This window comes from Aulostomus chinensis, chromosome 10 (genome assembly GCF_037954235.1).
Source record: "Aulostomus chinensis isolate RoL2024-O1b breed Wild chromosome 10, RoL_Achi_v1.0, whole genome shotgun sequence".
Lineage (NCBI taxonomy): Eukaryota > Metazoa > Chordata > Actinopteri > Syngnathiformes > Aulostomidae > Aulostomus > Aulostomus chinensis.
The window spans coordinates 10,619,993-10,635,358 of NC_141329.1; the positions used below are offsets into that span (position 1 = coordinate 10,619,993).

General features: G+C 43.4%; 1 protein-coding gene across 3 annotated transcripts in view; it reads left to right on the forward strand.

Annotated features, from left to right (window-relative positions):
* Positions 1 to 15,366, forward strand: part of phldb1b (pleckstrin homology-like domain, family B, member 1b) — a 95,125-nt gene that overhangs the window by 63,622 nt on the left and 16,137 nt on the right. For 2 of the 3 annotated variants that reach the window (XM_086215997.1, XM_086215998.1), the window contains exons 7-14: positions 6,476 to 6,793; positions 8,347 to 8,493; positions 8,599 to 8,736; positions 11,069 to 11,197; positions 13,345 to 13,500; positions 13,910 to 14,020; positions 14,282 to 14,371; positions 14,710 to 14,844. In XM_086215997.1, the coding sequence (XP_086072123.1) occupies positions 6,476 to 6,793; positions 8,347 to 8,493; positions 8,599 to 8,736; positions 11,069 to 11,197; positions 13,345 to 13,500; positions 13,910 to 14,020; positions 14,282 to 14,371; positions 14,710 to 14,844 (1,224 nt within the window). The remainder of the gene's footprint in view (positions 1 to 6,475; positions 6,794 to 8,346; positions 8,494 to 8,598; positions 8,737 to 11,068; positions 11,198 to 13,344; positions 13,501 to 13,909; positions 14,021 to 14,281; positions 14,372 to 14,709; positions 14,845 to 15,366) is intronic. The other variant, XM_086215999.1, reaches the window with a different exon arrangement.

Here is a 15,366-nt window from a genome sequence, read left to right on the forward strand (position 1 = left end):
CGTATTTACCAAGATGATGAACAGTCCCCTAAATTCTTCATGAAAAATGTTGATATTTAGGTTGCTGCTTAAAACGTCTTCCAGATCTTTTTTTAATGATGATGGGTGTTGTTTCAATATTTTAACCTCTTATTAAGAGGTGCATATGGCTTCCTTTAGCAGACTGAGTATCAAAAAGCCTGACAGAGCACACTGATTATAATTACTGGTTGATGTTTCTGTGCTTCCACTTGTTTAAAGCTTTATGTTGCATATCAAATGGTTAGATTTAATTGCCGCAGTTTAAGTATAAGTAATTTTTCCAGGACTAATTATATGTTTTGCCTGGATTGAGGCCAACAGGTAGTTTTTATCCATAACATAAGCCTAGTTCCTTTCCTTAGAGCTAACCAGCTTCCCTCCTCCCACTTGAGGAAGGTGTGGAGGCTCAGTTGTGTGGGCAGAGACACAGGGAGCTTCTTCCAGTCCTGTTGGACAGTTGTAGAGTGCAGTGTGTGTGTTTCTGTTTGTGTGTGCATCATGGACTGGTATCATGTGGTGCCTGGCAGCAGGACTGGACCGGCACTGAAACGAGGTCAGACCAGGGACCAGGCCAAAGTGTATCTGGTGAATCTGACTAAAGAGAAGCCGGGTTTTCTCAACAACATGGCAGCACTCATGAAGGTAACTCATGCCGCTGCTAATGTTGACGTACCACTGCCAGCTGTTGCTCTATGAATAGATCGATAGAGTCTGTGGATGTTCCTGCGGTGGGTTGTTATCTGGATAGTCTGGACTACATGTGATCCTGTGGTTGCTCGTCTCTTACAAAGCCAGCTTTCAGGGCCTGTAGACAGCTCTATATATTTAGATTTTCAGCTGTGAGCTTACAGTTACATGCACTCAGTTAACCTCTGGAGTATGGGTATTCAGCATTGTGGTGAACCTGAGAGGCAGGTAGAAACCTGTACTACTTATTAGCATGATGCACACTAACACAGGGCCAGCTGCCCTCTGTACTGATCTAATGGTTATTTGGTAACTAGTTTATTATATAAGGGTCCTAGGAAAACATGGAGGAGAGAGCTGCTGTTTTGACATCCAGTCCAAGCCAGGGCATTCATTTGGTACCAGAGGTGTGAGACAAACCCAGAATCAGGAGCACGGGAGATTAAAAGCTCTCATGTAAACATGTCAGTCCTGCCTCAGCGTATTTGGTCTGAAATAAGCTGATTGCAATGGCTTCCCTCGACAAAAAGCTTATGGGGTTTTTACATTATTGTTTTTTTACACACATTTACCAACAGAAGTCTCACAGGGATGCTCCAACACTGAAGCTCCAACCTGCAGATACAACTAAGCGACTTAAATGTGTCCACTGGCTGCAACAAACCCGGCAATATCCTTTCTGAGTTTGGCCTGCCAGGGCAAGCCCACTCTTGAGGAACAAAGTTGTATTATGAGTCAAGACTGAACTGGCGCTACCTTGTTCAGGCGTTTTCTCTGTAAGTGATTGACCCTCTTATTATTGATGATCTTTCAGTAAAAACATCAAGGGACTTGAGCTGAATGGTTTGGTTCCAGAACTAAACTCAGCCATTACGTCATAATCATTTGAGGTGGACTCATTCCGGGAATGCAGGTTGGGAAATTCAATGTGATATCAACCTTTTTTTATGAAAATGTGCCAAAATCCTAAAATGTATCAGTGACGCCTTTGATTAGTGATGGAAATATTTACTGAGCTCGTCTTTGCCAACTATTTTGAGTTTCACTTCTACTCTCTGGTTTCTGAGAAACATGGCTGCAGAAACATAATTTCGCTTTCTGACAAGAAACGTTGACCTCTTAGATATTATTTTCATAGACATTGACGAGCAACGTTCCGCAGGAATAGTGTTTGCAATGCCTTGTGCGGTGAGTAGTTCTCAACAATCTTGCGCATTTGCCTTTTCATCAAATTTTCCTGTTATCTTATCGCACCCAAGTTAATATTTTATGACCGCAGTCCATAAGCATGCTGCTTTGGTTGCTTCCAGATTTAAAACTCTTTACATATAGAATTTGGTGAAATGTTAATGGAGGTGTTGAATCAGAGATTTACCTTCGGGGTTGTTCTGAAGGTGGGCAGTCACTGATGAGCTTTGCGACACCGTTGGCCCCGCAACGGACAAAAAAAAGAGCAATCATTCAGTGATGCAGCCGAAGCAGGGATACGTGAAAACATTACCCACGAGTCTTTCATCGGCTTGCAGTTGCTGGTGATCTACCCGATCCCCTCGCCTCCAGCATCTCTTTCCTGATAGGTGGTCTTTTAATAAGGCTGCATCATAAGTTGTGTTGAGCTGCCTGAAGGAAGCAGCTGTGTGTGTCCTCCTTTGTTGACAGCGAGAACAACTGTTTGCTTGGTGCTGTTGTTTACGTTGGTTTTCAGGCTCACTAAATCTCCTCCGGCTAAACTGTTTCACATGAACGTGCCGTAGCAGCGAACTTCTGCAGAATCAGCTGTTGACTTATAGTTTTTTGTGAGGATATGAATATTTAATCTTCTAATTTAATGTTTACAGCAAATTGTTTAACTTTAGAGGGCTGACGCAACTGGCTGCACATCTTGCAGCCTTATCTCCGCCCTATAACAATAATCAAGCAAGCAGTGCTTAGAGAATGGGAAAAAAAAAAAAATCTAATCTAGCCTTTAATTATCGTCTTTGATGTTCTCATCATTATGTTGTGAGTATAGGACATGATAACTAGAGGACTATCTTCACTTTGAGACATGGCTCCGGGGCTCGGGTCTCTGTGTAAACGCCAGCCAGCCCTCCACTGGGAGGTTTCATCCTGAGGATCAGTGCCAACCACATCATCCAGGAGGACCAGCAGCTTATTATCCTGAGAGGTCGGCTGCCGCTGGAGCTCACTTGTCCTATTCCCCTGCATGCCTTTGATGCACGTGGGTTCCGCAGGGGGAGGAAAAAATGAAAAGGAAAAAGAAAACCACCTAAACATCAGCATGAAATGAAATAAAAATGTCTCATGTCAGGATCATCTGTTTGTTCCTCCTTTGGGAGATGAACAGTGGATCAGAGTGTAATGTTGAATGGGGTTTGTTTTTTGGAGACGCCCGCTTGCAGATATGTGTAGAGAATACGGCTTTGTTGAACTTCCCCGGAATACTCTGGATGCACAACGCACACAAGGCCTGTTTACGCCTGTGACGTAGATGAACACAGCTGTACACTTGAAAAGTAACTGGTCTGATCAAAGGTGTGCAGATGGGGGAATTGCCCTGGGCGCTCAGGGAGGAGGCGGGGAGGAGGAGGGAGCAACATTAAAGGCTATGAGAGAAAACAGGAGACGGTGCTTCTCGGGGGAGACGAGAAGACAGAAGGAAGAGATGCTGACTGCTGTGAGGATGAAAATAAGGAAAGTAAAGCGTGAAATGAGGATACCGCACTGACAGAGTGAGATGTAGAATGTCACAACAGAGCTCGGCACATAAGAGAAGAAATGAAGAGAGGATATTTGACAGGTCCATTCAACTAGACATTGACTCTATAATATGATGAGATTAAACTTGTGTATCTCTTGAGAAAAGACAACACAAACTCTCTCTTATGATTAAAACAGATGTCATTAGCAATAAAATGCACTCCTGCTAAGTTACAAGCTTTATTGCTCCAGAACTAATTGGTCTGCCGTGTCTGGTAGCTTAACCTGGCTAATGCTTGCCTTCATTCCACGATTTTCAGACTCTTTCATAGGATTGAATAAATACCATAATAGTGTCATAATATACTGCAAAGTGGCTAACACACTTTGTACCTGTACTGGCCAAAAAACCCAGTTTGTGTGAATCAGTGTGTTGTCAGGAAAGAAAACCTAGTTACTTGCTTCAGAATGCTCAAGGGGCTTTTTATAGATTTTACTCGTCGTAGCTGTGGCCGACAGCGGCCCATGCTCATGTCTCTGCTTGGACCCAGAAAAGACAGAATCATCATCAGTCAAAATGTTGCTGTTGTCAAACCCAGTTGCCATGGGAGCCACCCACTTGGTGAGACGTGGGAGGCTGAGGAATGTCTGAAGTAGTGTCTCAGGATTTCTCCACAGCCCCACGGTTGTCAGGGAGAAGCACGCCCCCCCCCCCCCCACACACACACACACACACACCACACACACATTGACGCTGAGTCTCATGGACTTTGACCCTCCACTGATATATTTCCTAAAAACCTCACGTGTGGGATTTACACCAGCTGACAGAAAAAAACCCTCCTGTAACCATTTACTGCTTTAAGCATTCTATTGATGACACATCTCTAGTAGATGATTTAATAGGGCATATTGCTCATTTGCCACTTCGCATAACAAAATATCAGAGTCACAAATCATCTCACTGGAGACAAAAACATTCTATTTTATTGAGTGATGTAATTTGAAATGCTCTTACTTGACTTCGTGAGGATTTTTCTTGTCCAGATAGATGGTCTCTGGTATGATGAATGGTGACAGAGCTCAAATCAATATACAACTAATTAAACATTATAGTCGATAATAATTTGACTGTGTCATGTGGAGCTTGACACTGGCACGGCACTTACTTCTGTGTACTGAAATGTAACGGTCCTTTCTGCTTCTTTTTTTTCAACACGTTTGATGTACAGTATGTACCTAAAAACTTGCCTCAACATTAATTCATTTCGGTTCATTTTATTCCTGTATCAGTAGTATGATATACTTTCCAATTTAATCAAATTACATCATTTTCCCTGCGACATCTACAGATTAAAGTAATTTGACAAGCCAGTACGCTTTTTTCCCGTCACCTTGACTCCTCCCCGGGGACGGGGAAAGGGCTGGGGGTTTGTTTCTGTGGTGGCATCAGGGATGGGGAGCTGAGGGGACAGGGGTTGTTTCTGGCCCAGTATTTGTTCATCTGTCCTTAGGTGAAGCTGCCTTTTATGTCCCTTTTCAAGTCATCCAACATGAGAGTGAGTAGACCCAGAATATCATCTTTTTCTCCAGGATTAGAGTGAACATCTTTAAACTGGATCATTTGGATTCTAAATCCTTTGTATTGTATCACTAAGTTAATCATCCGTTTTCTCTGTTTCTGGCTTTTTTTCATTCCTCAGTTATTTACCCAAAAGGGAAGACTAAATATTTACGTAGCTTGAATGAAGAATTGTTTAAAGGATCATTTTCACTGTTTCTAAATGGCTCATGAGAGCTTGGCATCTGGTAAAAGGTTTGGATTAACACATTGACCTGTTGTATCATTTTGTTCCGTCCCAGCCAGCTGTCAAACACTCATCATGATATCCATAGAGGTTTTCAGTGCCTGTGGCAGTAAGAAAAATCCTCTGGCATTTAAGAGAGCCACATGAGAAAGCCCAGCATCTACGGGGCTCCTGCTGTCTGTCAACATGCAGTTGATTAGGAGCATAATTTGAGCGCTTGATGCTGCGTCAAGTTGATTTATGTTGCGACCAAAGATATTTAATGGTGTAAAGGCTGTCTGTGATGCTGCGCCTCATCCATCATACAGGTTTATTAGCCCTAAAGGCTGTCTGGTAGTCAAATGAGACAATGATAGTGCAGCCTTCCAATCAGTTTTCTTGACAAAAAACACGCCGGTATCACAACGCTAAGTGGTCTTCTAATCTGTGTGCAAGCAGATGTTGAGTGGGAGGACTCACTTGCCAGTAAATATCTGAAATTGGAGTCTTTTCTGTATATGAATACAGTACTCTATAGCCCAAAGGGGTCTTTTACTCCCACCCACTCAGTTAAAAGCTAAGCAGTCCCAGATTACAGGTTGAAGCTAGCGGGGGGGGCGGGGGGGGGGGGCGTTATCCATGGGTGAGAACAAACCACAATAAACATCGAACCTGGACTGGATCACATGGTCACAAAATAAAGTTAAGTAGTTTTAGTACCAAAATGTTTGTTTGTTTTTTTTTAAATTGCAACATTATACTGTTTGGGACGTATTAGGTTTGAACTGACCATTATGATCATCAGTCTATTTCTTTAAAGTTTAACCATCAAAATGTGTCAACATGGAATTAATAAAACAAAGCTGAAACTGATGCTGCGTGTGCATCTGTGTGCTGCAGTCACTCACCATCACTTCTCGATGCCTTGTAGCTGCTGTCCTCGCCCTGCCACAGATCTCCAAGACCCCTGTGTCGGCAGCCGGGTTCAAAGGTTACATGCATGCCTGGTCTCCTGAGTACCCTGTAGGTGGGCTCAGCCTTCGTAGTAACAGCTGGTCAACCAGTCACACTGTCTGACTCCGATGTAGCACCCAGAGAAGAGGGCGGTGTGGGCTGCTGTGTTGTTTCAGGTGTTACATGGTGTCTGCCGGTTCTCTTTAAGTCATATATGAACAGACAAGGTGTCACATCAGTATTTCAACCAAATCCTCCATTTATGAGGATTAGAATGTTCAGATCTTCCTGAATCTGTCTAATTAATGTTTTGTGATCCACAACAGGAGCGACAGCGACTTGAGACTATCCTGAACCTCTGCGCCGAGTACAACAAGGGTGAGAGCGCCAGCCTGGACCCCCTGGTCTCTGGGAGGACAGCTTTCCCCGGGGTGCTAGGTGATGGTTCAGGTCGTAGACCATCCATTGAGAACGTCCTAGGAGGAACAGCTTCCTCGACCACACAGCGTCTGGTACAGAGACAGAGGGAGAGCGATGAGGAGAACCTGAAGGAGGAGTGTAGTAGCACGGAGAGCACCCATCAGGAGGTGAGGACATCTCCTGCTCCCAGCACAGCGCCAGCGCTGCACAATGGAGAGCGTCAGGTCAGAGGAAATGCCTCGTTCACCCCGCCGATGCTCTGCATGCCGCTGTGGAACCCAGCATGTGCTAAACTGTGCTTGGCTTTGCTGAATCAACGGGAGGTTTAGGGACCACCAGTGTTTATTGATTTGACACTGTTTATATGACACAGGTTTACTGAGGCCCAGGGAAATGCAGGTTTTCATTTGATTCATAAAAATACGTTGTAGCTTTGTATGAAACAAACTGTAAACTTTTCAAGATCAGTGTAGAGGACAGTTGTTAAAGCTTGCATAACTGGTAATTTCATCAGGGCACTCAGCTGTTCAGTTGCATGTCTGTTTGACAGACTGGACATAAACATCAAACAACTTCCGACAGAAATTTTTAACCGCCGGGAACTGAAACTCCAGACTCCAAGCATCATGTTATGTGTCAAACTGACTGCAATATTTGATAAAGCCCTGCATATTCGTGGCTGAGATTGTAAATGTTACACTGAAGAGTGAAGAATACGGATTACAAATTGGTCCCATACATACAAAACTAAAGGGCTTGCTATTTTTCCCAAAGATATTTCAACTTTTATTTGAGAGTCGCTCTTAATCATTTATATTTTTGATTCATATGGATGGATGCATGCGGTCGAACTGTCTTGCATGTTATGGTGAACTCATGTATCATGAATCTATGATATGCTGTACATAGGAGTTTGCAGTCAAAGGCTCAGTATCAAACCGGCTCCTATCCAGTTGTAATTCACAACTGTTACCCTGTTTGAAATCACGCTCTCAACCTCAAGAGGGTACTTCAGGGATGCCCTTCAGCTGACAAACCCTCCACGTGAAGATGCAAGAGGAGGGGGAGTGGGTAGGGGCCGGCTTGGGACTGAGTTGAAGACACGCCAGTGACACTGACCATACGAGACATGGTTTTCAATAACCTAGACGTGTCCACTCTCTTACCGCAACAGGAGATCCACTATAGAAAGGCTATTTTATATAAAGTGAGCCTGTTCTTTTCTCTGTTTGCTGTAAAACCCAGATCAGATGTTTATGCAGCACTGTGTTCGTGTGTGACTCTGCCTCCCCCTGAACTCACCGCCTCGCTGCACCTCACACTCACTCTCAGGCTCAGTGACAGGCCAAAAGGAAGCGTTAGTTATTCATATACCATAAATATTTACGGCGTGATCAAAAAATTGAGTTGCAGAAAGTGAATGGAAGGACTATCATCAGTGTCCTACCAACATAGATAATGCTGCCTTATCACCATAAAACCTGAAAGTGGACGGACAAAAATTCAACCCCTATTCCGTCACCAGTGTCTGCACGCACAATTTACAGGAAAGAAGCATCAGGGTGTTAGGATTTTGTTTTACTTGTTTTAATTTCTGGAAGCGAACATCAGCTTCACAAAGCTGACATTGTGTGGGAATTATCTGCAAACTTTACCCTCTCTCTACTTTGTCCGTGTCTCTCTGTTGTGTTGTTAGTAGGAAATGTTTATATTTTTCCCTTCTGGCGTCACTTTTGCTCTTGAAAGCCTGACTGTACTTTTCTCCCTTTCCCTGCAGCATGAAGACTCATTGAGTTCAGGTAGCGCGAGCCGACTGGAGCTGGGTTACCTCGAGGACGAGAGGGTCCGAGTTCTGGCTCGGATCGATGAGCTCAAAACTCGGCTGATGGAGCTGGAGCAACAACTCCAGGAATCCAAACAAGAGGTAGAGTGAAGCCAGCAAGAGCTGACATTCACGTAGTGACCTTAAACTCAGATCTGTGAAGCTGTGCTGCCTTGTGGAACTCAGGCGCTCTGTGACTTCCCGCAGGCAGAGATGGAGCGTGCCTTGCTGCAGGGCGAGAGGCAGGCGGAGCTGGATCAGATAGAGGCCGAGACAGACATCATCAGTCAGCTGCAGCAGAAGCTGGATGAACTGGAGAGCGCCATCCAGAGGGAAAAAGACAAGGTAGGGAGAGCAGGACATAGGGGCACCAGCCTTCAAGTAGGATTTAATTTGCTGTTCTTTGACTCTCAGGGAAGAGAAAACACACACACACACACACACACACACACACACACACACACACACACACACACACACACACACACACACACACTGCCTGTCTCCTAAACCTTTTCTTCTTACATCCTCCAAGAGTCAATCACTGTTCCAAGCTTCCCTGGCTTGGACAATTAAAGTTATCATATGAACAATTTCAGGATTTGAAGTCTTGTAAAGGGTTAAATAATAGACTGGATTTTCCTTCTTGGGTGTAATTTCTTGCATGACTTCACCGCTATGGTTTGCTTGCAGGTCAGTTCTCAACCCCGCTGACTAATCAACATCCATTAACCCCTAATCCCTTCCCTGCTTCTTCAGCACTCACACTCACTGTATTCCGGCGCTACTGTGCTCCCGTTGTCTCCTCCCTGTCTGCATGACAGACCCTGTAAGCCAGAAAACCTGCCTGTAATGGCTGTCGGGGCTCATAGTCACTGGTTGTGTAGCGCATGTTGTCTGAAAATGGTATTCTTGTAGCAGACTGGGGAAATTCTAGCATGTTCTCTCTATAGTGGTTCAGAGGGCTTCGGGGAGAAAACCAAAGTCTGGTTTATTACTGTATTACTTTTACATGTTAAAGTGTCATTCTTGATTGTTTTATTTAAAGCAATGTGTTTAGTGATGTCTCATTTTTACCCCTCCAACATTATGAATTTACCTTTGAGTACTGTGCTCTAATTATGTCCAAAGTCATTTTTATTTTGGAATCCCTCTTGCCAAATTAGATCATCATTTGGCATGAAAATGATGGGGAACCCCGGGAGTCCCAATTCACATTAAATTGATTGGTCGATTGCCAGATTTCATCAGATGACAGCAAATCCTGGTGAGAAAGGGAAGTCCAATGCTACCTCACGCCCACATTGTGTTGTAGTCCAACACAGGTGGGGCAATGCTGAGCTGAAAGTAGCGCCACGTGTGTCGCTGCACTTATCCAAACACCTAAAATGCCATATTCGTATTGCAAAAGGCAAAAATGGTGATGGAAACACATCTAGCTTGAGGAAACACTTGATCAAATGCGCCATACATCAAAAAACTGAAGAATGAGCTGTATTTGACAGTATGAAAGTTCCCCGTTGCAGCTGCAGCTGATATTAGTAGCTGGAACCCTGAGATGTTTGGACTTCAATTTTGTAACAAAATATTCCTTCACGATGTGAACTTTACACTGAGACCTTGACCTTTGACCACCAAAACTTTGTCAGTTTGTTCTCTAAGTCCTCGTGCACATTTGTGTTAGATGTTAAGAAATGACCTCAAGGCATTTCTGAGTTATTGTACTAACAAGAGGAGTGTAGTGTCTGTGGCCTGAGGCCGTCAACAGTGAATTGCACAGTGGGGAACTGGGATGGATGCTAATATGAATGGTACCTCACCCTAGTCAGTGTTAGTTTACACAGACAGATTACTGTGCTTGAAACTGGAGCAGCACCCAGGGGACAGGTCTTTGTATAGAAACTTCTAAGATGGTGTCAATAATGTCATCCCTTATGATTATTAATTGTCCATTCAAAAATATGGGCTGAATGATTTGCAATCATTGCAATTATATTGACTGCACTGCAATTAATGATAATGGTGTGATATTTGAAGGGATCTGTACCAAACAAAGCCTGTAGGATACGACTGGCAGGATGCAGCATCACAGTACTTTATTTAAAGTGGCATTTTGTCACAAATGTGGCCTTCAAAGTAATATTGCACCTCATGAAATTTGGATATTGCTGTAGGACATAACATGATAGTACAATTTTGATTGATTGTTCAGCCCTAGTTGAGGAGCCAATAACTCTCAAATATATTGCGATGCAGTTTTCTCAGTGATTGAAGCTGCACTTGTTGGAAGATTTAGGTTTAGTACTGCCACTTAACATGTTTTTATTGTTGGAGTATTAATAGAGATAAGACCGGATAGCCAATTTAATTATACTACAAAAGTTAAGCAAAACTAGAGCATTGAATTGAGATGAAACCGTCTCTCCTTGTGAATTTAGTTCTGAGCACATTTCCAGTCATGAATCTAGGTTGTACAACGTATCATCCAACAGGTTTGATCCAACTTGAGCTCTGCCAACCTAAAAACCCTTCAGGACACATCTGTTGCTAACATCCTACAGCTTTTTTTGAATTTTTTTTTTTTATTTGCATGGCGTGAATTTTGAGCAGTGTGTTTTTCTCTCCCTCTCCCCCGCCCATCACTCCTTGTGTGGGTGTGTGTATTGTGTCTTTCTAGGAAAGGGCTAATGTTGAGGCTGAGCGCCGGGCCTTGCAGAGCCTCCAGGAGGGCCATGCTGAGCTGAAGAACCAGCTTCATAACTGTCCCGAGTCCTTGCGGGAACAGTTGCAGGAACAGCTCAAAAGGGTGGGTGGTCAGTCAAGCAGAAGCACCAAGCCCCCTCCCACGTAGAGACCCCTGTCTACTGTCGCCATCACATCTGCAACATTTAGGTAGCACCCACCCTAGTTCCCTTGAAGCAAAATATGGATATTAAAGACCCATTTATATCATATGTAATAACTGGTAATGGTAAAAAGGGGAGTGCCTATTATTCATGTCAGGTCAAATATGCGGTGTTTGCCGTGATTTAGACAGCTCACTGCATTCTAGCTCAGAGAAATAGCTAGTTAGGGTGCAGTTTAGATCAAGCTAGCCACATTTAGCTTAAAATCTGATGTTCTCACTAGCTGTTTTCATTAAATAGCAAAAAACTGAAACACTGGTATGTTGAGAAATTCCTATTATTGTTATTCAACTGAATAAAATCCCCAGCTAAATTCCTGCAGATGCTAACTACCTGAACAAACCTCAGTGTCTACCATCTTATATCCTGGATTTCATGTTGGTTAAATGGTAATTATTTTTTGGGTAAAATAAAAGGCAGCACACATTTCTATCCGTATTGCCATGTTCACAAGCCAGTCTGAATGCTTATGTCTGTTATTACAACTCTCTGCAGGGCTGAATACTGCAGTAGACTTTACTGTCTGTGGAAATGGGAGCGCTGGGAGGGCATCGCAGTGTCACACTAGATGACAGCGCTGTTGTATAACACGTCATGCCTCTGATTGCTGAACACAGACATTCTAGCCAAAATCACTCAGTGGGTTAACATTACTTCTGCTTTGTTTGGTTCGGTGAAATCAAGCAAAGCGGTGACAAAATACGTGGAATCTGTGACGCGAGAGACCCATTTGGTGCCCCTCTCAGATTTCCTGCTGTTGCAAACTGCAAGAATGTTCCCTCCACACCACACATACACGCTACTGCAGCCCTCACAGATGGCTCCTGGTCACTTCAGTCCCGCTGATGCTTTTTGTGACACGGTCACACTGCACGTGTGATTCTGATGTGCGTCTCCACTGTGATTGGTTATGGCTGGCATATGTTGCTAACTGCTCACTAATCAATTAACACAGGCCCTGACTAGTTCCATTCTCTCTCTCTGCTCTCCCTCTTATCCTGTGACTTCTTACTTGTGCGTGAATAGCGCTGCCCAAAAAAACAACACAAGTATTTTCAGCACAGTGGAATAACACTCCTTGATTGAAATATATTGCCTGTGACGCTACAGAACCAGACACGGTTCAGGATTTCTGTAAAGCCCCATCTAGAGCTTTGAGATCTGCAGAGCAGAATTACACATTTTGAAATAACCCCTAGATATGGAGCCAACATTGCTCCAAAGTCATAACTTTTTTTTATTCATAGCTGTTTGACAGTTTGGATTCTTGACCACTTGCAGAAACATGTCGATTTCTTTTGCATGTCCGTGAACTGACATTGAAGGCCTCTTCTCGAGGGCTACAAAAGATCACGATAGCCTTCGAGCTCTAACACTCTGACAGAAGAGCTGAACACTTCAACATGTCACCATCTACATAGTGACATACAGAGAGAGCAACCTTTACATTGTATCTCTGGAATACACAGAAGAATATATATTTACATTGAAGCTGGCTTTACCTCTACATTATTTATTGCAGGATTATTTCATTGTTGAACTCATTTTCCTCCTCTCCTTTTTAAATCTCGCATCACAACTTCTAAACTAATGTTTTTTTTCTCTCAATTACATTTTTTTTATCCTGTGTAGCAGCGTTTGTTGTGTTTAAAATGTTTTTTTCCTGACAAGCACTCTGTAACGTTGTTTTGAAATTTGTTATTTTATTATTATTTTTATCAGTATTATTATTATTATTGGTATTATTAGGGTTATTATTATTATTATTATTATCATACAGCAGTAGAAGAGTACAGTGGAAGTGATGGCGGTGAATGTAAGTCACAGTCCCTTGTGTCCTGTGAATGACAGAACATGATAGCTGCAGGAGAAGCATGTTCTTCACCGCTGCTTCTGCCATATTGAGAAATGTAAGAATATAAAAGATGTCTCAGCTTCACTGCTAGCCACTTACACTTGTCTGTGAATGACTTTAATCTGATATGTGGAATTTTTTTTTTTTTTTAATCCTGCTGATGTTGTGATCTCTGATGTGGACCTCTGTTAGGATGGAGAAGCTCTGGAAGCAGGAACAAAAAAGTTTGAGGACCTGGAGTTCCAACAGTTGGAGAGAGAAAGCAGCCTGGAGGAGGAGAGAGAAACTATCAGCCAACAGCTGCTGCAGGAGAGAGCAGAGTACCACAGCAGCGTGGCCAAGAGGAAGGTCAGACTAGACGGCACTTGATGGGGAGTTGGGGCCAGGACTAAAGAGGGTTTTTGTGCATTCCAAAAATCCCCTGAATTAAATAATTGGATTTTTTTCCTTTTACACCTATCAGGCCTCACAGAAAAGGATTTCTAGATTTGCATCAATGCACTATGCATAGTTATATGTGAGGTACAGCAAACCTCCACCTCAAAGAGCTTTCATTCAGCTTCTGCATCAGTTCAGTCCCTCATCGGTTAATGAGTTTGAAGCAGCACAGTAGCACAATATCCCACAGCCAATTGGTGCCGGCAACTAAATCACACCTCCTCCACCCAAGTATTTCAGAATTTTATGAACTTGTGCTTTGCTATTGCTGTAACAGCCATTAGATCAATAAGAATCTTTTTTGTTGTTGTTTTTTCAGGAAAAGGTGGCTGCTCTGGAGAACCAGGCCAATCAGCTGGGCCTGCAGGCATCTCAGGAGAGCGAGAGGCTCGCCAAAGACAGGACCCTCACACTGCAAATGCTCCAAAAGGTACACTGTTCAAACTGGCGCTAATGCTACTTTCACACTGCAAACCTTAATACTCAGTTCAAATTTATTTCTCAGATCTGTTTTTTGTTGTTGTTTGACTATTCACATTCTTAGTTTAAAAATGAGGCCCAAATGCAGTATGAACGTAGCCTTTGCATGTTCCACTGGGTGGGTGTTTTGAGTGAAAAGTGCCGCTTCAGACGTGCTGAGGCTCTCTATTCAATGTTAACGCTCAAACAACCGTCTGTCTTTGTGTTCCAGGAGAAGGAGAGGCTGTCAGCCTTGGAGAAGAGATACCACAGCTTAACAGGAGGAAAGAGTTTTCCCAAGTCCTCCAGTGCAATGAGAGAGGTGAGAGAACTGCTTGCACTCTTTATTTATCAAGTGAGAACACACACACACATTCCTCGGCCCGTAAACAGCTGTGATGACTAACGGCTGACTCCCCATCTCACCTCTTTTTCATTTGCTTTGTTAACCTTTGTTCACTTTTTGTCACGTGATGATTTGTTGGTAGAGCTAACTCATCTTTTAATCACATCTGGACATAAATCTAGACTAATTCTTGGTTGAACTCGTAGTCGGGAGCTGACGCTGTAACAGATGAAGGGCCTTTGCAAAGTACCTGTTTTCTTTTGTGAAGATCAGCACGTGTGTCAAAAGCATTTACACCTGAACTGTTAAAACAGGAAGTGCTCCATATCTGCGAGGCTGACCTGTTGTTAGAGGATGTCCACTCTTCCCAGAGTTCCCTCTGCAGAGCCTCTCCTTCCTACTTACATCCCTCCCCTGTCTGTCAGTTGTACCCAAGCAGCCCTACAGAGGTAACCAGACTAACAATCCCTGCCTGCATGAAGCCCACTAGTTTTGTTTCTTTGTTTCTCTGGTCACGTTATGGCTTTCGTCTGTCTTGCGCTGCTGGCCCACGTTGCTCATTCCACTAGAACATACAGACAGGTGACACATTCAAGGAAAGCTAGAAGTGCCTCCATGAGCCGCCAGAACAGCTTTAATGACAGATTCTTCAAGTCTCTGGAAGTCTACTGGAGGGATGAACACCACTCTTCCAAAAGATAATCCCATAGAGTGCTGTCTATTCTCACACTGCTCTTCAGCTTCAGCTTTGGTTGTGAACTCGCCATCATTTTTTACCTACATTCAATCATCAGAGTTGTATGTGCTATCTGTCATGCATTCAGTAAGTGCAGCGGCCCAGAACTCATGAGGCGCACATCCCTAGTCTGGCGATCAAGGAGAGACTGATCTGGGAGTTTACAGTCAAAATGTATGTTGTTTTGCTTACGATTTGACTTTATATTTGAATTTAGAATATTGGTTGGCAGCCT